The 23,400-nt window shown below is 37.6% G+C and overlaps 1 protein-coding gene across 1 annotated transcript in view; it reads right to left on the reverse strand.

Moving 5' to 3' along the window:
* Nct (Nicastrin) overlaps positions 1-8,100 on the reverse strand; it is a 178,792-nt gene extending 170,692 nt beyond the window's left edge. The window contains exons 1-3 of the mRNA XM_067135186.2: positions 8,047-8,100; positions 7,740-7,838; positions 7,509-7,632 (exon numbers count right to left, since the gene is read on the reverse strand). Of these exons, the coding sequence (XP_066991287.1) occupies positions 7,509-7,632; positions 7,740-7,838; positions 8,047-8,098 (275 nt within the window). The 5' untranslated portion in view covers positions 8,099-8,100. The remainder of the gene's footprint in view (positions 1-7,508; positions 7,633-7,739; positions 7,839-8,046) is intronic.
* Positions 8,101-23,400: the final 15,300 nt, after the last annotated feature.

Genomic DNA, 23,400 nt, shown 5'->3' on the forward strand with positions numbered 1-23,400 from the left:
ATCGTTCCACACTGTAAAATAGAACATTTGATCATGTACATGTGTATATTCACATGTATTGAGTTGAATTATATTTATTTTTTATTTTTTGTAAGTAGTGAATGAAGTCCTGACATGCACAATTGTGTAGGTTCTGTTTTTCAGCCAATAGTTGTTATTTAGTAAAATAAACTGTAAAAATATGTATTTGAGAGCATTTTAGTAAGTTTTTGACGTAAAAACAAAAATTCACACGTCCAGTTTTCTTTCAGGTCTGACGACAAGTTGCTGCTGCCAAAAGGGCAGTAAAAGCAAAACTCGTCCTCAGTGTAGAAAATGTAATGTTTACTTGCGTTTGAACGAAGATTTAATTGTTTTAAATTATTCCCCGCTGTAAAACAGAACATTTGATCATGTACATATGTATATTCACATGCACTGAGGTAATTTTTCTTTTTTGTAAGTAGTGAATTAAGTCCCGACACGCACAATTGTGTGTGTGCCTTTTTTCAGATGTTAATATTTATTTTGTAGAATAAACTAAAAATATATGTATTTAAGAACATTTTAGTCAGTCAGTTTTAGATGTACAAACGAAAATTCACACCGGCAGTTTTCTTTCACGTCTGAAAGGGATAAGGTGTTTAACTATTTACAGGAACAGTGTGATCCAAACTTACATTTCCTCACTAGTACGATACTACGCTACCAAGTACTTAAACGTAATTTGATGTTTGATTTACAAGAGATGATAGGATTTGAATGACAGTGTTTAAACTTTACAAAGTGATTTAACATTGAATGCTAAAAGTGATAAAACTTTGTCGTTAGTGAAACGTCAAAACAATAATAATAATGGCATTTGTTTTACGTCCCACTAACTACTTTTTAAGGTCTTCAAGACGCCTAGGTGCCGGAATTTAGTCCCGCAGGAGTTCTTTAACGTGCCAGTAAATCTACTGACACGGGGCTGTCGTATTTGAGCACCTTCAAATACCACCGGACTGAGCCAGGATCGAACCTGCCAAGTTGGGGTCAGAAGGCCAGCGCCTTAACCGTCTGAGCCACTCAGCCCGGCGAAACATCAAAACAGTACATAATTATGTGTTTAACCCTAACAAGTGATAAAAGTGTGCTAATAGCGAAACGTAATTCAGTATTTCAAACTGTATAGGCAATTGAATTTGGTGGTAGTAAAACTTCAAATGCACGATTACTCTACCAAGGTGTTAAAATATGTCATCAAACTATACGTTTATGTTACAAGCTACTGACACAAGTAGTTTAATTTAACAGTGCTATCGAACTTAGGATTTATTTTCCAAGTGACCAGATTATTGATAGAACATAGCCTTAGAACTGTGGTGAAGTAAACTGGTGCAGGTAACATTTCTTAATTACCCAGATAGGACATGTGTTGAACCCAGGACTTTCTAGAAAGGACAGTGTTTTCTTTATTTAATTGTGAATGGGCCTAAATTCAAAGAACAAATTCTTTGGTTTCATTTTATTTCAAGAATTAATTCGAACTTAAACTGTGTAAAGTTTGAAAGTGGAATATTTTATTTTCTACGTCATTATTTAGCCAAAGTTCTCATATTTAACTTTGATAAATTGACTTATTTATTTTCCGTGGCTGATACATCACAAGTTTAATTATGAGTTCAATTTAATTTATTACTTAACTCAATCCAGTAGCAATGTCTGTACGTCAAGTTCAGTGATATTACATCACAATTATTCGGTGTCAAATTGTGAGGACAGTTTATCGCCACTTGTGATCTGTTTAAAATTGCCATTAACGATAACTTTATTTGTGCAGATCAAACACTTTACGAGTCCATTTCGAATCCTAGTGCAGTGTTTCACCCAATACTACGAGTGCTCCTAGATTATCTGGAACTTCTAGATATTCAACACCTTCTAGAAATTTGAGATATTCGAGACCTTCTCGGAAGATGGTGCCACTACGAATGAACATCGCGATCCCGCAGTGTACCAGGACCAGCTCAATCCCAGGAGAAATAATCATTATAACTACTGCGCTGAGGTGATATTGAATTCTGATTTTATTTTACAAATAAACTTTTGAGTAAAATTAACAACATTCCATTATACTTATTTTACTTCCCTCTCCTCTGTAACAAATCAGATAGAGACCGGACACCCCTGTGTCGATTCTCGTGTTCAGCTAGCCAACATAATAAACTTTTACTGTTACAATATACTCAAATTTTATCAGTGAGTAAAATTGTCTTGTATATACTAGTGACATGTGTTTGAATTTTTATTTTTTATGCTTTTATTACTCTCGTTCAAAGCAATTATTTTATAGAATTATATTTAGAAATACATTATATATCATTACGTATTCTTTTGTATTGTAAATGATTTTTTCCAAAGTAGATATTGAGTAATTGTTAAAATATTTTTCTCTTCCTAAAAATAAACATTATCAACAACTAATCATTTTTTATTCTTTATATCACTCTAAATCAGCTGTTTATTCTATGTAGTCGATATGCAAAAAATTTCTTGCTGGTACTTGCCATACACCGGTAGATATACGCAAATTTTAAAATACATGTATTTGCACTAAAAATGGCCTGGGACTTTACAGTAGTAGAGTGGAGGCGGAGCTCTGGCCTCTTCCAGCTGATGGTGAGCGGCCGGCCAGATCGACTCCTGGCTCCAAGAGGGTTAAGAGCTTCCTTTCTTATTTTGCTACAAATTAAGAACTGATTTTCCATACTGATATAAGTATATCTTCTCATGAACAAACAAAACTATATGGAATATGAATATTATACTAATTTACGATTTCTATGCACAAAGCAATAATAATTGTTCTTAGTAGTAGTAGTAGTAGTAGTAGTAGTATAATATACATCCTGGAACTACACAATCTTTTACAGCTGTAAACTTATGTCAACTTATGGTATCAAGGAAATCATCATCGATTACAACTTGCAAACATAAAATGTGTTGAATAATACTGATCACATCTGAGTGGCTCAGACGGTTGACGCACTGGCCTTCTGACCCCAAATTGGCAGGTTCAATCCTGGTTCAGTTCGGTGGAATTTGAAGATGTTCAAATATGTCAGCCTCGTGTCGAGAGATTTACTGACAGGCAAATGAACTTCTGCGGGACTAAATTCCGGCAAATCAGCATCTCCAAAAACTGTAAAAGTAGTTAGTGGGACATAAAGCAAATAACATTATTTTCTTTTCTTTTTTCCTACCGCTTTTCCCACACCCATGGGGTCGCGGGTGCAAACTGCATCGCACATGTGAATTTGGCCCCGTTTTACAGCCAGATGCCCTTCCTGACACCAGCCCTATATGGAGGGATGTAATCACTATTGAGTGTTTCTGTGGTGGTTGGTGGTGTGGTATGTTGTCTGAATATGAAGAGGAGAGTGTTGGGTCCAACACACACACCCAGTCCCCAAGCCAGAAGAATTAATCAGAAGTGATTAAAATAGACGACCCGGCCGGGAATCGAACCCGGGACCCTCTGAACCGAAGGCCAATACGCTGACCATTCAGCCAACGAGTCGGACAAAGCAAATAACTTTATAATATTATTAATATTGATCACTATCACAATGCCTTGTTGTTGTTTTTTGCTACAAAATGAGCTAGCCTACAATGTCTGGAGCACAGAACAGCACCTACAGCTAGCACCTTGTGTAAGTTTTATCTGACCAAAGAAGTGCTTGATAAATTACTTTTCTTTTTTTTTTTTGCTGGCGGCTTTACATCGTACCGACATAGATAAGTCTTATGGCGAAGATGGGATAGGAAAGACCTAGGAGTTGGAAGAAAGCAGCCGTGGCCTTAAGGTACAGCCCCAGCATTTGCCTGGTGTGAAAATGGGAAACCATGGAAAACCATCTTCAGGGCTGCTGACAGTGGGATTCGAACGCACTATCTCCCGGATGCAAGCTTACAGCCGCACGCACCTAACCGCACGGCCAACTCGCCCGGTGCTTGATAATTTATCCTACTGGAAACTGACATTTACACTGCATGTTATATTACCCAAAAATCGTCTATCAGAAGAAAACCTTTTACACAGCAGAAAGATGACCTCTTAGAGGCAGCCCTGGAAAAAAAGTTTCTCATGGCCAATCTTTCTTTACATTTTTAATTGGATGGTTTGCGAAAGTGTTGTAATGCCCAGGCACTTGGACTCTGTTGGCCATGATGTAGAATGGTTTGTAATCTTCACTTACTTGCATGTACCATCTCTGGTCAAGGTGTTAGTTATTACTTGCCTCAGAGGTGAAGATTAAAATGCAAGTGTATGGGTTTCTGTGTCCAGTGTGTGCACTGTATACAGGGTGCAGAAAAAATGAATTTCATAGTAAATGAAAGGAGCGTTCATGGATACAAAATAAGTATTGTGAACATAGGAACCATAGACTGCACTGATCAGTTTTGGCTGCCTACCTTCCTGGCATTCAAGCGTAAACAAGCCACAATATGTTTCCTGATGTGCTATCTGCACGATCTTCCTTTTGTCTTCATTGGTCCGGTAGTCACCCGGATCCTTGAGGCTGCACATTGTGTCTGAGAACCACCAGAAAATTTCCACAGAATACGTGAATCAATGTTGCATCAATGTGAACTGTGCCTCAAATTGGAGGGAGATATTTCGAACATCTGCTCTGCAGTACTGTACGTTTGTCCATTTTCATTGTCTGCAGCTAAAATGTGAACAAAAAGGAAACTGTGTGGCACATTTAAATTTGAGTGCCTGGGAGGTTGGCAGGCATTTTTAAAACTTTACGAGTGTGCATCACTGAAACTAATCATTGCAGTCCTATGGATTCTATGTTGACATTTCTTGTATTTGTCCCCACTAAAACTCCTTTCATTTACGATACAAAGTTTTTCCGCACCCTGTACAGTGTGCTGTGAGATGATGATGCTCTAGTAGAAAGAAGGTGAAACCCCAGTATCGGAACATAGCCTACTCCTGTTAAATAACACTAAGGGGGTCTGCCCAAGGTTTAACATCTCCATCTGACAGACAAATTACCATCAACAGAGTAATTTGCCCTCATTCCATATGAGGGCAAAAACTGACCCTTCGAGACAAGATTTTTCTAACGATGTAAGTGGAAATTAATGAAATCGTACTAGGAATGTATCTCAGAGGAGAGACGTGTTCAGTGCGATGCCTAAGAACCCGCCATCCCGCCCTCAGAAGTACATTTACTTTCATAACCCAATTAAGAGCATTACACGCCATTTTCATTGCTGAAGTAGCTACATGCATTCCTATTGGCCAACGTAAAGTGCCATGTGATCTCATTCCCATCAATTATGATAGACGTATTCCGTTACCAACCCCAGCACAATAAAAGCACAAGTAAATGTAACATGTAAAAAAAAAAAAAAAGTGTGTCCAAAGGAAAGTAGAGGCCTCCGGGTTTACGTACCCAGACCCCCTTTGCTTGTCCCTATATATCTGGTCTTGTCCAGGTCCTATCCTAACTGTACGCACGGCAAGGATCAGTCCAGACCAATGGTGTAACAATAATCACCACCACCAATTAGTTCCTCAAGCATAACCCATTAGTTCCTAAGTAGAGAGGTTGGCAGCATATGCACCACATGACAACATCCTTCCCGAGAAGGCCGCGAGAAGTAAACAAACGACAGTTGTTCTGCGCGTGTGAAAGTCTTGTCTCAAGGAAGCAAATATTGATCATATGAGCACTACAAAGAGGTTTGCAACCAAACAATCTACTGATTAGGAATTGTATACCACCAAATCTCCTACCCTGCTGCCCGACATAACTTACTAATAGTGAAATTTTTCTTTACACTAACAGGACTCCAACTTGCTAACCATGGTGTCAGACCACAAAGATGTGACACCTTAATGATCATGAGCACCTGGTGGACTTATTCCATTGCTTGGTCTGGGACTATTCATTCATTCATTCCGATTATTTACCTAAACCAAACCAAACCCATGGCGCAACAGCCCCGAAGGGCCATGGCCTACCAAGCGACCGCTGCTCAGCCTGAAGGTCTGCAGATTATGAAGTGTCATATGGTCAGCACGACGGATCCTCTCGGCCGTTAATTTTGGCTTCCTAGACCGGGGCCGCCATCTCACCGTCAGATGGCTCCTCAATTGTAATTACGTAAGCAGAGTGGACCTTGAACCAGCCCTCAGATCCACGTAAAAATCCCTGACCTGGCCGGGAATAGAACCCGGGGCCTCAAGGTAAGAGACAGGCACACTACCCCTACACCGCAGGGCCGGCTATACCGTAATCTATATTCAGCCTAATCCTTTCTGTATCCTTCTGTACCTCTTCATATTTCTCTCTCCTTGTTTTCCAGAACATATTTCTCAAAATTCCAGTTCTATTACCAGTATTCAATTCTCATCCATCCATCCTTCTTATTACGGTGTACTCCCAAGAACATTTTAATGGGCGCACTGCCCTGCCGTTTTTACACACCGTCCGGCTAACCTACATATATACTAGTTACATAATATTAATACATATCTGAATCATTAGACGTTCCAAATTAAAATATAAATACTGTAAACCTGTTAATTTAAATGATAAATCTTCATTATTGTCAGCGTAATTGCATCAATTACATCGAAGTTTAAATGTTTATCTTGACTATCATGTAGTGTCGTGCACGAGCGATGTTTGATTAGCGTAAAATCCCATGTGAGCACTTCAATCCGCAGGACGTCACAAACCCATATGGCACTCCACAGCAAACGAGTGGTAAGACCCAATGTTACATGATTATTAACAAGCAGTAGAACACAAGAAGTTTAAAATACTCTGTTATGTCTTTTTTTGTGATAATAACACTAAAATAGTTCAATTTTGCAATTAGTTGACCTGTCTGACATTATTGGTAATGCCCTGAGGGGAATAAATTGAAATTTCATCATATTAATTTTTTACGTAGTATTCCTCACCCGGCTACTCATTCCTGCCATCCAAGTGGAGACCACTGCTATTAGCAAGCTGCCCAGCTCATTTAAGAATACAAAAGTAACCAAAAGAGCTATGAAAAATGTAATGATAACAGAATACTGATAAAGAAAGCCAAGCAAGACAGCTGAGGATGTCCCCATACCGAACACTCCAATACTTGCAAGCAAACTTGTTGGGCAGCAGAAAAGAAATAACAGAATATGCAACTAAAAGGCTAATTATTAACCTACATCACCATAACATATAGCCACAGAAGAAAATATGGCTAAGAAATAGTATTTGTGTATTAGCCCAAACATTTGAGAAAGAAACTCAGAATAATATCATAATACAAGGATAAGGCAAGGACATACATGCAAGAGATATCTTTAAAAATACTCATTACTTGTATTAAAACTACAAAATACCTCATAAGCCAAACTGATTCAGTAACATTCAAGAATCACCAACGTAACTTTAGAGAAAAAGGACAATTTTAACATTAACACTTCAGAATAAATAGTTCCCGCAGAAAGTGCAAGATAATAACAATATTACTTCGTAAAACTGGTTGGACGTAGGACCACCACGTACGGCACAGCTTCTCCTTCATTCAACAGCCAAGTCAGATTGGCAGAATCTTCAATAATATGTATGATGCCAACATTACCCAGTCTGTTAGCTGAAGATAAAAGACAACATAATATACAATTATTGATTCTGAATATCTATCAAATATGCTCACATAACCGAAAGATATCTACAATGAAATGAAAACAACAAACTTACATGAACAACCGAATTGGTGGGTACCATTTAATCTCCGGAAACATGCTGCAGCCCCGTCGATGGAATCGTATATCTTATTCTTCATTCGCTCCGAAGAAACTGTAAGTAAGAAATCCAAATAAAGGCAACTCAGGAAACGCCTACTTGAATACTCTTGGTTGTCAAATAACCCACATAAACAATATCAATTTACTTGCTTCCTTAGGAAAAAACTATAAGTACAGGCAACTATTACAGTCAAAAAAATAAGATTGTAAACTAAAGGTTTTTATGCTAACATCGAAAATTCGAAATACTAAAAACTTACCCAAAACTGTCAAGGAAAGGAGCAATGTGACACACACCACCCCACACTTCATGACTGCCATATTGCTCAGACTTCCAAAGACCCAAAAACCGAAGAGCTACCACTTACGTTTACATATTGCAATACGTCAAACATCATCATAATGTACTTTACCGAAACACTAATTTACCCGTTGCCTACGCTATGATACCAAATACAGTAGAGACAATACACGACACTGAGCGAGATATCGCGGGACAGCTATTGGAGCTCACTCTAGCGGATAGACCTGAACGGTACTGATTCTGTCATAAGAGCACGTGCATTTTTGTGTGAAGTTTTCGGTGTTATTTATGCGTTCTCAGTGAATTGACATAATTAAATAGTAGCGTGTATCATTCCTTGATATCTCCTCTCAACATGAGGGGAAAGGTATGTGCTGTGTTTGGCTACAGTAATTACGAAGTAGAGAAAAATGCGCGGTCGTTCTTCAGGTTCCCTCGTGACAAGAACATGTAAGTAATATTGTGTTTGCATATATATTCTTCCAGTGACAGAGATTTTTATAGTACTTCATAATCTTCTGACCTGCTCGACCCATGTTTTAACGGGCTTAAAATATAATATGCATATTTTATTGTATAGTGCAGCAGTTAACCTTCAATACCGATGTGTTGTTGTAGGTGTGATCTGTGGGTTTTGAAATGTCACAGAAGCGATTTGGATAAAGTGTACAAGAAAGAAGGGGCGTTACACTTATATAAAAATTATAAGATCTGTTCAGATCATTTCCAGGCCCGCGACTTTAAAAATCCTCGACTATACAGCCAAGGGTATGTTATATTTTTACTCTAATTGCACGTTAATATTCCTCAAAGCATCACTATCGACAACATTTTCAAACTTTTCTTTCTTTTATCCCTCTTCTCAGATTAAAGCCGGGATTTTATAGATTTTCTTTCTGTTAGTAGGCTTCATGTTAAGAGGAAAATTGTCCAGCTATTAAATGTTAATTCATTGCATCATATGTGTAAGGAATGTGCCGATATTTTTATTGACAAATGTCTTAATGTGATGATACAATGTTTTTAAATGAGGAAAAAGACAAATCCAACCGTAAGATTTCAGGCAGATATGATAAAGCTAAAAAAAGTAATGCATAAAGGAAAGATCAAGCCATTTCACAGCAGTCCATTTCACACCTTGTTTATATGTCTAATTTCAGTCTTTAAATAATAGCCTTTTAAATAATTCTTCATTAATTTATCCAGAATTGCTATAGCAACTTCAAAGTTAATATCTCAATACCACTTTCTTTCTAGACGTAATTTATTTATCCATTTCCGTATATACATTTCCATTGATATTTGAATTTAGCGCGATTTGTTCAGGTCAAGTCACTAGGAGCGCCACCGTCGAATTGTCTCCCATGTTAGCAAGGCGAAATCCGTAAGTGTCGTGTATTGTCTCTACTGTATTTGATGATACAAAGCCTTGAAATGCACTCGTGGACACGGGTTGCTTCCTAGTTCACCACTCAGCCGCTAGGATTGCGGTCTTGCCCCCATGTATTCGCATGGCCGTATCTGTCAATAAGTAAAGTATATCCTAAATAAAAAGAACTGAATGTTTTTGCGAGTATTGACAGTACTTTATTTATATAGCGGTACTACATTGGCTTGGATATGTCATTGAAGTTTCAAAACTTTCCTTCTGAGGGGCTTCTTATCAAGTTTCAAAACTTTATCTCTTCTACTTGAGTGGCTCAAAGCAATGTTGTCTAACAGAGGTCTCAGAAATTTTCATAGTAGAAAAAGAGGTGGTTTGTCGCCTTTACACTTTCCACACTTAATTTCACTGTTGAACATGTCTTTCGAAAAAAATAAACGTACCGGTACACCTTTTAGTAACTCTCTTCGGGACAAGTACAGCGTAGCGGAAGTGACAAATTCCGTCGTTCACTGCAGAAGTGCCACAGACGATTTTCGGTATCTGAGGGCTCCTCGATCTTGAAAACGAATAAGACACAATGTTGGACTTTGAGTAGCTGGAGAACAGATATGTTCTAAACAGCCTTTACAGTCTGTTTTTTCTTTTGCCACACGAACCATAATGTCATTTTATTCCGCTTGGCGTCTTAGGTAGCTGAAGAAGCTAGGGGCTTTACGTCGCACCGACACAGATAGGTCTTATGGCGACGATGGGATAGGAAAGACCTAGGAGTTGGAAGGAAGCGGCCGTGGCCTTAATTAAGGTACAGCCCCAGCATTTGCCTGGTGTGAAAATGGGAGCTGAAGAAGAGCTCGATGTCATATTTCGTTAGGTTCCTCATCAATGCATAATGCAAATGTATACTTATGAGGTATATTACGCAGGCCACAGTGGACTGGGTAGTCAAGATCTATGCCTGATACATTTCTCTCATGATTCTTTTCTACTTTCTCTGAATCCATTTTAAGTTTCTTAATATATGACAGGAAATCATTAATTAACCAACTGAGGAGTTCATCTTCAGTACTAAAAGATGTTTTTTTGCTAGTGACTTTACATCGCACCGATACAGATAGGTATTATGGCGACGATGGGATAGGAAAGGCCTAGGAGTTGGAAGGGAGCGGCCGTGGCCTTAATTAAGGTACAGTCCCAGCATTTGCCTGGTGTCAAAATAGGAAACCACGGAAAACCACCTTCAGGGCTGCCGACATTGGGATTCGAACCCACTATCTCCCGGATGCAAGCTCACGGCCATGCGCCCCTAACCGTACGACCAACTCTCCCGGTTAAAAGATGCTCGTTTGTTCTCGTTCCTGAATATGTTCCATGTGAGGTGTTGCAGACGTTATACGCATTGAACAATTTAATAAAATGCTCCATAAAACAAATGGCTTATTTAAAACTGTATTTTATGCTCTCGGGCCAAAACCACCTCCATACTTTACAAACCAGAGATTGTTTCAGGGTAAAATGCAATATTTTTAGCTCTTGCTACATTCATTTTCGTGAAATTGGTTGGGCAAATTATTTTCCTCGTTGGGTTCCTAATTTAAGATTTCTGATTTTGAAGATGCCTCTCAAATGCTTGCCGGTCTCGGTAGCATAGTTTAAAAAAAGTCCAGTGACAAATTTTGGGAACGCCGGATTCTTATGGCGTAACTCGGATCAAAACTTAGGAACAGAGGCCTACTTCGATCAGCTTGAAGTCGTATCTCATGCGTAATACTTCCTCTGTATAATGTTTCGAACATTGAACATTCACTGGAAACTTGTGAAACGAAATTCCACTACCTTTAATTTCTCGTGAATAAACCATGACTGGAACTGCGAATGCTCAACAGCAGACGAATAATACATTCACAACCAACTCAGTTAATGAACACGTTTAAAGGCGCGAGCCTGGAAGACAGGGGGCAAGATAGCGATCCTAGCGCCCCGGCATTGAACTTCAGTGTAACCATTTCCATAGCGTTCTACGGGCTCTATTTCCAGGCCTTGTATTATAACGTAGGCAACGAATTTACCAATGTAAAAGATAATGAGAAATATTCTGCTATTGCCAATTACAACTATCGTATGAGATAATAAACGTAGAACTAAGCATCAAATTTACATTTTTTGGAGTGATGAATGGAATTTGCTTAAGCTCAATACGAACTCTATTATAAAAAGTATAAAAATAACTGACAGAAATCCTTTAAGATTGGCTTACATGAATGGATCAAAGTTTCGTCTTATTATGTATCAATGTACATTTAATGGAAATATATATATTTTACAATAACAACACTAAGTATACGGTATAATGATGCGAAATAAGTGCAATAGAGGGAGTATATTTTAAGTCTTAATCGCGGAGTACCAAGGCATAGGAGCGCAGAAAAGTGGTGACAGTGAGCGCAGTGCCCGCAATGGCGAGCAGACATAGTATCCGGTGCATACATCAGGTGAACGAGGGGGCCATAAGCCTTTACTGATTATCGATCATCATCGAAGACTTCCTGCAACCGTCGCAAACAACTACGCAACGTATGAGCAGTCGCACCATCCTGCATGACAGGGCTGTACAATTTTGCTTCAGTCAGATCAGCAACAAATGTTTCGAGAATGTTGTGAATATAACGCACGGAAGTAATTGGGTCCTGAAAAAAATATCGGATCGATAATTAGTCGGGCAATAATAGCACACCGTACACCCACACTAGAATGTCGAGAGGGCTGATGACCTATATGTTAGGCCACTTTAAAAAACAAGCAGAATGTCGAGAGCGTCCGTCAGGGAAACCCACTGAACTATACGTATTACCTACAGTTCTTCTTCTTTTCGCAAATCTTGAGGTAGAGAGAACACGGTCATAATAACACAAACAACAAAATAACTGCACAGATCATATCGCATATAAGAAAGGTAACCACTGATCTTGACAGAAATGAGAGAAAGAAAAAATACCAAAAATATACACCAGTGAAAGCAGGAGAATAAGACACAATAGTCGCCAATAATCTTGATGTGGCACTTATCGAATTTCCAACACTGGGAGACACGAAGCTCGAAATAGCAGGAGGAAAACAAATGAAGTGCGTAGAAACAAACACCAGTGGAAGCAGGAATATATGACCCTGAACATAACAGTAAGACAGTAGCTTACAATAGAATCTGGGCAGCAATTAAATACTTATTGATCGCATTTATTATGTCAGGTGTGAGATTGTAAAGCAAACAGGAGACATTAGTGGGAAGGGGATGGCAGAAATTCGTGAGACAAGACAAAAATAGATGAGCAGAATCATACGCAGGGCATTGTAATAATAGATGATTCGCATCGGCATCGGGTGTATCACATACGCACGAGGAAAGGTTGACGAATCTAAATTTATATTTATACCAAGGCGTTAGGGCGTGATTAAAACGAAGACGAATAATATAGACGATATGACGCCTAGAGTAGACACCTTTCGTATACAAACGTTAGAGGTAATGATCGGCTGTAAATTATAATAGAATTTTCCTTTATGCAATGCAGAAATGTTCCAGTCCTCTTGCCAATTATTATTTACTGTATGTTTAAAAAATAATAATATAGAATTTCACACAATCTGCATGGAATAATTAATTTTCACAGTACTTTCTTAGAGAGGTACCGCGTCGATTACACCACAGTACGAACTTCTTCATGCCACATACTCTATGCTGAAACCTATGAACCGCAAAGCGAGTCACTACATGCCGCAGCTCGTAGTTTGAGTCCATCCAGTCAGTCGACATCATTGTTTCGGTCGCATAGAAATCGTTCCATATATTTTTCCGTTACTCTTGCAGCTCGTGCAATAATTGTTGATAGTCCTCAGTACATGGCAGGTGCAACTGCATGCGAAGTTCTTTAATGTAGTATTCCTGACGAGCCAGGACATACAACAACGGGAAGAGGTGAATTTTAAAAGATTCATGGCCTTTTTCAAATACCTTGCTTTGACACTTTCTAATAGTTTCAGGTCTTTCTTCTTCAAGTGGTCCCATATGCATTCCAAAGCATACGTCAAGACTGTTGTCATTTTCAGCTTAAATAGGTCCTTAGCCGTTTTGAGCAAAAGTTTACTAATATTCTCCACTTCACTAATTCAAGCCAATGCGGACGCTAACTTCTCCTTTATATGTATGGTAAAGATATCACCATGGGTTTGATATGTCAGACCCAGATACTTGAAGCTGTTCACTGTTTGAAAGTTTATCCCTTATAATTGGATTACTTGGTTTGTGGCTAGTCTTCCTCCCTTTCTGAAGGTCATCATGACCGTTTTCACTTTATTTATTCTTAGCCCATTCTTCTTTTACCACCTTTGTCGGTGCCCGTTATGTCATCGTCACCATCCACGTTAATAAGTGCTTCAGTCCCCACTGTGACTGAACACTCGAGGGCCGGTTTCATCAAACTCCGTTAAGGATTTAACGTCACGTTAAACTGCTTTAACGGGATAGTAGGAAATAACGTATTGCAGGAAGAGAAAGTTTGGAATGGAATTGCAGAGGGTAGTATAATCGGTCCGTTACTTTTCTTAAAATACGTAAATGATTTAGGGAATATTATAACATAAAAAATAAGATTGTATGCAGATGACATAATTGTTTATAGAGAAATAAATAACATTGAGGACTGTTCAGAATTACAAATGGACCTTGAGAGTATCCAACAATCTGATGAAGAGAATAATATGAAGGTTAATGGAGGCAAATCAACTGTGACAACATTATACAAACAGGAGTTTTAAAATTGAATTTGAATATACTTTGGATGAGATAGTTATCCCAAAAGATGGCAAGTGCAAATACTTAGGTGTGAGACTTGAAAGTAATTTGCACTGGAAGGGTCATGTGGATGACATTGTTGGGAAAGCATACAGATCGTCACATGTCATAATGAGGCTACTTAAAGGATGCAACAAAGAATTAAAAGAGAAAAGTTACCTAAGTATGGTTCGTCCATTATTGGAATATGCAAACAGTGTTTGGGATCCTCACCAAGAATACCTAATGAAAGAAATAGATAGTGTGCAGAGGAAAGCAGCAAGATTTGTAACAGGGGATTTCAGGAGAAAAAGTAGTGTATCAGAAATGTTAAAGTAACTAGGGTGGGAAACTTTAAGGAAGAGAAGGGAGAAAACTAGACTTATGGGATTATATAGAGCCTATACAGGAGAAGAAGCATGGGGAGATATCCGTGAAAGGCTTCAGTTGGAAAATAATTATATCGGCAGGACTGACCACAAATATAAAATTAGAAGGAATTTTAGCAGTAGCGATTGGGGTAAATTTTAATTCATTAGAAAGGGTGTGAAGGAGTGGAACAGTTTACCAGGGGTAGTGCTTGATCCTTTTCCAAAATCTGTACACATATTCAAGAAGAGGATAAACAGCAACAGAAACAATAAATGAAATGTTAGAGGGCATTCGACCAGTGCAGGTTAATATAAATAAAAAAGGTGTGTGAATAAATTAATTCCATCCCCTGGTCTAAGGAGTTGGACAGCCAAAGTAGGGGACTGCCTGTAGGGATGAAGTACAGTGGGGACTTCGAGGGCCCTGGGACCTCTACGGTAGCTGTGAAGGCCCTTCAGGAACTCTGAAAAGTGGTGGCAAAAGGGGCTCTGGTTAAGACGCAGCAGGTCGTTATGCTACTTAGGTTCCAGAATGGGTAAAGAAAAAAAAGTAAATAAATGCAATGTACATTTTAATCTTGTACCAGTTGTACAGTATCATTTGAAGTAATTCCACATACTGTATATCAGTTGACTATATTTGTAAGTAGTACAGGAGATATTATAAGTAGAATTTTGTAAACAATATAAATTTATTAAGGATGAGCTGTGTGTTTAATAGAAAAAATTGTTAGCGTAAATTGTATAATATTGTATTATAGGAAAATTTTCTTCTCTTGTTAATTTAATATTTAGTGCTTGACAATAATGTATTTTAGTGTACCATTTTCCACCGAGGTAGACACCTCATTTGCAAATAAAGAGATTTTGATTTGATTTTAGTTAACAGAATGGCTGTTTCAACAACCTTCGTTAACGCTAACGCTACGTTAACCTCTCTATTATTTTAACATGGCCCTCCCGTCCCGTTAAAGTCGTGGTAAGATAAAAATGGCTGGAAGAGAAATTGTGTTTCGTGTTCAGGTACTCTATTTAGATTACCTCGAAAATGCTGAGAGACAAGAAGTTTTTCTTATTTCTTTTTAAATTTATTGGTGACAAAATATCCCATTAGCTTCTGGCTCGTGATAGAGACAATACAGTACATACTATTCTTAAGGCTACACAATAATTTTCTTATATGATTTTTTTGTAAAGTGATAAGTATATCTTTGGATAACTAAGACATTGCTGTTTTTTTAGATACCGGCATCATAGTTTTTCAGAAGTATATTATATTATTATTATATATTATTATATACAGATAATATTAAGATATCTCTGTAAGAGTAATATTCCTTCAGTTTTTTCTTAAAACATATAACCGATTTAGAGTTCTTTATAACAGGAGACAACACATTATATTCCCTAAACATTGATGATTCTATGCCTTTCACTCTATTCTTTACTGAATTAGAGTGAGAGGGATATATCCTTAATGATCCTCTAGTTATATATGAATTTCACTAAAATGTGAGAAGTTAACAGTAGAGTGCGTTAATTTCCTTTCTAGCTTATACATAAAGACTGCTGATAAAAATTGCAATTTGTTTATGGAATGGCAGAATATTTGACTCTGAAAAAACTTCATGTGACGGTTTGAGGAAGGACAATCCATACATGACTTTGATGGCTCTTTTTTATAGGATTTCCAAATTATTAATATAATCTTTCCTATATCTTCCCCCAAATAGAGCTTGTGTATGTTAGATGTGGGTGGATCATTGCATAATATATACACTTCAATTGTTGATGAGAAAAATTACTGTATCTTAATATGTGTATTATTCCTATCAAAAGGGTTATTTTGCTGATTACATAATCAATATGGCTTTCCCAGGAAAACGATGAGTCTAATATTATACCAAGATAACTAGTTGAGTTGACTAGCTTATTACTTGGTCCTTTAGGGTAACAGTGTTAGCCGCTATGATCTTATGGGCTGTTTTATGAAAGATTAAGTATTTTGTTTTAGTCACATTTATGATCATTTTTGAGATAAAGCCCAGTCCGATAGCTTGCTCAAGTCACAATTTATGTCTTCCGAAATTTGCGCTTCGCTTAGTACTTTATAATTTATTAAGTTATCATCGGCAAATAATTTACATTTTCCCTTTAGTGTTAAAGATTGTATGTCATTAGTACAAATCAAAAATAGAATAGACGTAGTACTGAGCCTTGCGGTACTCCCTTTTTGTTTGCTGCTAGAACTTTTAGTATCACTAATCATCACATATTGTGTTCGGTTTGATAAATAATTCTGGAAACATTTGTGTGCTAAACCCCTAATTCCTGCTATTTTTAACTTGCTCAGAAGTATTGTATGGTCAACCAGGTCAAATGCTTTTTATGATCTATGAGTAGCCCTGCTGCTAATTCATTTTAATCTAAGGTCTCTTGAACATCTATTACTGTATCAAACACAGCATTATCAGTTCCTCTATTTGGGATAAACCCATATTGATTATTGGAAAAGTAATTAGTTCTACATTGAAAATTTAACAATCTAATTTTTACTACCAATTCTATGAGGTTTCCAATTGCAGATAATATGTTAATTGGCCCCTAATTGGATGGATCTGTATTATCTCCTGATTTAAAGATAGGTACAATTCTGTCACATTTGAGTAATTGGGCTATTTCTCCACTGAGAATTGAAGGTTAATAATTTCCACACTATATGGCACTAAACATTCAACACAGGTTGTTAATATGACATTGGTTATATTATCTTCTGTTAAATTATTTTTATTTTTGAGAAGTGATAATTTTGGGCGCTTCACATTAATCAGTTGGAGACATGAAAATACTATTAGTTTGACCTTCAGCTCTTGTGCTGCCTTGAAGTTGCTCATCTTCAGGAAGACCTTTTCTTACATTTTCAGCAACGTTAACGTATAGTTCATTTAGATTATTGCATATGTCCTCTGTGTTTGTAATGCTGACATCATTTACCACCAGTAGGCTGATTTAATGTTTACGTCCAAGCTTCCTATTTAACACTTCATTGACTATATACCATGTTTCTTTTTGGTTTTTGCAATTCTGCAATCAGTGTTCATAATACCTTTTTGTAACTCTCTTTTGAATTAGGTTATTTTATTACTGATTCTTTTGTATTCTTCAATTACTTCTGCAGAGGGTTTTTACTGTAGTTTTTGAAAGCAGCGAGTCTTTGATGTGAATAAGTGTTAGTAATTCTTGGGTAACCCAAAGTTTTAGGGGGATGTATGAGGGTTGTTTCATTTATTGAAATTAACCTGGTTTCAATTTCCGTACTAATATACTCAATAAATTTATTATAATAAGTGTTTATGTCCATTTCCTCACAGTTAAATTTATTTTGTAGGATATACTGATTTAATTTGTTGTAATTTACAAATTGCTTACCACTATCTTTGATTATTGGTACTTCTGGGACTGATCTTTCACTAGAAATTTCACATACCAGTAGGTAGTTATCACTTAAGTTATTTGATACATTGAATACATGACATTTTTACTACTGATTGTGACAAGTGTGTGATCAATTAATGTGGAAATTGTTTTGTTTGCCTTTTGTTATAAAATTGTCATACAAAATTCTTTTCCTGTAGGCTGAGAGCAAGTTTATATTTGTATCTGAAAGTATTATTTAAGTATGCCCTGAACTACTATTTAGGATATTTTCTATATCGAACATAAAACTTGGCGAGTTACTTTCATGTGGGTTATAGATGGTAATGATTTCATACCTTCGATTTCCTTTTGTAATCATGTTTTTCAGTATCCTATGAGATTTATTTGCTTCCTTTATGACATTGCTTTTCAGTTTGTTTGAAACATAAAGCGAAATATCCCCACTGATCTGCTCTCTTACCACATGATGAGAAATGTAGTTTTTATTTCAAAAGCGTGGGTTAGTTTGTTGGCTAACCAATTTTCGGAGATTGCAAGAATATATACTTCTTTTATCTTATCTAAGATAATTTGGATATCATCAAATTTATTCTTCATACTTTGTGCATTTATATGAAGGCCATTCAATTCACATAATCTACTTTCTAAAATTCTATCTTTAATATAATTATTTAGGGTTTCACATTTAAATTCCTCTACTTTAAGAAATTTGTTTTCAGGATCCAGGTTTGGTTATGTAAGGACAAAGATTTGAAATTAAGAAATCTTGGAATTGAAGTGGGCACAACACAAGGAAAGATTACCACGTTGTTTCCAGATCAGCTGAAGTGAGCAAGTTCATGAAGCACTTCAGGGTTTGTCACTAACCTCGAAGGCCCGTCCTGGAACTTACGGATATACACTTTACAGTCCTTGAACCATGTGCCAAATATTTTCCCCTGTTGGCGTGGCGTAGCATGGGACATTTTTGGCGGGGGTCTCATTCCTAGGCGTTAAGTGCTCGTGGAGTTAGATGTTATTTACCGAACTATATCCGACTTCTTTCGTTTCAGTGTTTTTTGTCGTCTGCTACTGAGGATTTATTCTTTCTTCCACCGATTCACAAGCTTCACGATGACCGGAGAAATAGTGACCCGCTTGAACTCTCGGAAATGCAGCTTTGGAGCGATACAGCTTATCGAAGCCCGTCGCGAGAAAAGGGCTTGAATGATAGAAGAGAGTTTAGGATTCCCTATAGCGCGATATTCACCTCTTTCCAATGCAGCAAATGCTAATTGCATTGAGATATTATTCAACAGGGTCATTTCAAATCATTGTGGGTGATACGGCAGGTGCCTCCAAAGCTACAGGTGGTAGGGTTGTGGATAGAGTTTCTGCTGCAATTGCAGCATTACGGCCTCTTTACATTGCTTTCCCGCAAGGCGATGAAAAAGCAAAGGTGAGAAGTGGATTTTTTAGAAGTGAACATGTTCCTGGTGTGGTGGGAGCTTTAGACTCAACACATATAGAAATTCAGTCTCCTGGCCATGCCAGGGGTAAATACATAGAAATAGAAAGGGATATTTCTCATTAAACATCCAGGCTGTCTGTGACTCAGATCTGTTGATAAGAGAAGTTGTTGTACGTTGGCCACGCTCTGTGCATGATATCACAATATTTAATAACAGCAGAATTACAGCTGACTTTGATAATGCACGGATTAATTGTGGTGTTCTTTTAGGTGACAGTGGCTATCCTTTACGGACCTGTATACTGACACCATTCTTGGAGCCACAGACAAGCTCTCAAGAAAGATATAATAGAGATCATCACATCAAATCAAATCAAAATCTCTTTATTTGCAAATGAGGTGTCTACCTCGGTGGCAAATGGTACAGGACCAGGAACTGTGTTGAGAGAATGTTTGGTGTGGGAAGAGGCGATTTCCAATCTTGAGGTTTGAGCTTCGTACCAAAATGGAAACAACGTTTAGGATTATTATTGCAACAGCAATTATTTGTAACATTACTATTCGAACCAATGACAATGTTCCTCCAGATGATATCAGGCTTCACCAGTTTTTTTAAAAAAAGAAAACGTCAAGATGATGACCAAGATGTATATTTGAATGTGAGCCCAGAACGTGGAACAGCTGTCGCCTTTCGAAAAGCTATTCCAGAGCAGCATTTTGCTTAACATGTAAGTACTTCTGACTCCTTACTTACGCTGTATAGAGTATTTCATATGATGTAAAGTTATAATTTTAGATATTTGTATTATGTCTTATTTCGAGTCGTGTCATCTAACTCATTCTTTATCTTAAGTCGTGATTTTTTAATGTAACGTTTCCCATAGAATGTATTATTATTGACGAGACTTATTTTAATGTCTTTTTTCAAGTAAGTTACCGTACTTGATATTCCCAAACTCTTTAGATATTGTACGGTTGTCTGTGATCATATAATTGTTACCCAGTATTCTTCTTATACCGTAATAATGCTACATGCTTGCAGCTATTCACATTCTAATAATTGTACTTGACAGCTGTCCTCCAAATGGGCTAGTAAGTTAAGAAAGTCAAATGGCAATGATAAGACATAAACTGGTTTCTTTGCAGAAAACTAGTAATTTAATCTTGAACAGCATTTTAGTTTCAAAATGTTGTCAAATGACCTAAACTTCGGACCGGTGTATATAAATTCCAACCAGTGCTTCAATAAAAAATATTAACAGGCTCAAAATGCTCTTTCTTTTTATGGAAATCTCAAACATACAGAAAGCTGGAAAATCATTCCTTTGGCTAGCATGTTAATTTAATATTTATAAAAAGCATGGACTTGAAAAGGGTTGCCATGTTTATCTGTACAGTGAAGTTTGTAAGTCAACAACACACCAATTCAATATAAGCTAAATGCATTCCAAAATAAAAATAATCCCTTGTACCTCTCAAACTCGCACTATGAAAAAGTGTTTTACTTGTGCCGTTTTTTTCTGTTATTAACATCCACATTGTATAGCTGTTCAGTTTTCAAGATAATCAACAACTTCATTATGGACTTAAATTAAATAACACCCGCCTCTATCTCCAGTTCTCTAATTCAAAAGTAGAAATGGAAACTTCATAGCCTTCAACACTTCTGTAACGTTCTTTGAATATGGTGAGAGTTTTACTTTGGGCAAGTAACACTTTAATTGATCCAACACTAAAGCTCTTGCATGTAATCGTGGTGGTGCAGGTAGTGTAGAACAGTGGGGCACCCACAGCGGGCAAATAAGAGGCCGCGGAGCGGGTCACGTGACTGCTGAATCAGCAGCGCGGGAAATTTGAATTCAGCGCGCGGGAAATTTGAATTCAGCGCGCGCGAAATTTGAATTTGTAAACAAAGCCACGTAGTCTTGTTTGTAAACAAAAACACGTGATTTCTTAGCTGACAGCTGTCATCTTTAAACAAGAGCACATTGCTAACTTCAGTGCTGCCATCTTTACGTACTAAACATCATGGCTACTACCATAAGCACGTGGTATCGGGAAATTTGAAATTCCACGTGCTTTTTGACACCTGTCAAGGTGACAGCTGCCATCTTTAAACAACAGATTATCGCAAACTTCAGAGCTGCCACCTTGACGGGGCTAAATCCCCATGGCTACCACCTTATGCATGTGGGCGCGCGAAATTGGAAACATTGCACGTGTTTTCTGACAGCTTTCAAGGTGACAGCTGCCATCTTTAAACAAGAGAGCATCGCGCTGGCATCTTGATGGGGCAAGATCCTCAAAGCTGATATTTTATGCGCGTAGTAGTGGGCAATTTAAAAAATTCCACGTGCCTTTTTCACATCTGTGAAGATAACAGTCGCTATCTTAAACCACGTGCACTTACTTTTTGATCGCGGCTTACTTGAGTGCTGCTATCTTGACGGAAGTAAACTTAATGGCGCGGAATTTAAATAGATCTTAACGGGAATTAGCTACGCTGCGGACAAGCAAGCTGCTGTTGTCGACATACCACCATCTTATAGCAAGGTGCCCTTTTCAACGTACTTACGATCCTATAGGGAGCTGCCCTTCTCAACATACTATTATCTTAGTTTTTTATGTATACTCAAACCAAGCTGCTGTTTTCAACACTCTATGACTTTGTTTTTTGTAACATACTTACTATCTTGAACGAAGCTGCTGTTGCTGTTACAGGTGTTGAGAACACTGATTGTTGTGTTCAGAACATGGATTCGAATAGAAAAAGTATCGTCTACTGCAATGGTAAGAAGACGAGTATCGAACATTATAGTCGACTAACAGGTGTTCAGAACACTGATTGTTGTGTTTAGAACATGTTTCCAGCTTAGAAGGGAATACCTTTGTCCTAAGATGATCGATTCGAACAGAGAGAAAAAAATCCTTCTCAACATACTTACCGAGCTGCTCTTCTCAGGACCTAGTTCTTAGGCATACTTAAACCAAAGTGGGGTTTTTTAAAGCAAGCTGCTCTTCTGAACACTCTGAGACATTTATTTTGTTAACATACCATCTTAAACGAAGCTGCTGTTTTTAACATGTTATAGAACATAGATTTGAAGCAAGCTACTCTTCTGAACACGTTTAGAATTTAACCTGACTACAATTATCTTAACTAAGTTGTCTATAGAATTTTTCAAAATGTAACAGCCTCCTCGTACTCTTCTCCTTCTCCTCCTCTTTCTCCTCCTCCTCCTTCCTCCTCCTCGAGTGATTAGCAGACGTGGAATTTAAGCATATCATCCTAACCTTATCGTTCCACCAAGAGGAGGGAGCGGAAGGAGGAGGAGGAGGAGGAGAAAGTAATACTTATATTAATAAACATGTGGACAAAGGAATACATAATCTAAAATAAATAATATGCCAATTCTACATTATTTAAAAAATGGAACTGTACAACTAGCCACTGATTAACTTACAAGAAAAGAATAGCAACGAATATAATATTGAGGAAACAAGCACTTGAATTACTACACAAACCAGCAACAACTAACGCAGCTAAAACTGTACTACTCCAAATAATATCACAAAAGTGACTGAGAGCAAGCCAACCCACGTGGCGATAGCGTTCTTAAATGTGGCATCCCTGTTATAGTTGCCATGGCAACAGACCATTTTCGAGCGGCGTTAGTCAACTTTTTTCTCGCCGGTGGCGCTTAACGTCAGACTTCAAATCTCGTGTGGCCCAACAATAGTAGCCAGTTATTAAGCAAGTGTGTCCAGCATTCTGTCAGTACATTTGTGCCCTCTGTTATGTGTTCGTTGAAAATCTGGTCAGGGCTGCATGCTTGATT

This window comes from Anabrus simplex, chromosome 1 (assembly GCF_040414725.1).
Source record: "Anabrus simplex isolate iqAnaSimp1 chromosome 1, ASM4041472v1, whole genome shotgun sequence".
NCBI classification, from domain to species: domain Eukaryota; kingdom Metazoa; phylum Arthropoda; class Insecta; order Orthoptera; family Tettigoniidae; genus Anabrus; species Anabrus simplex.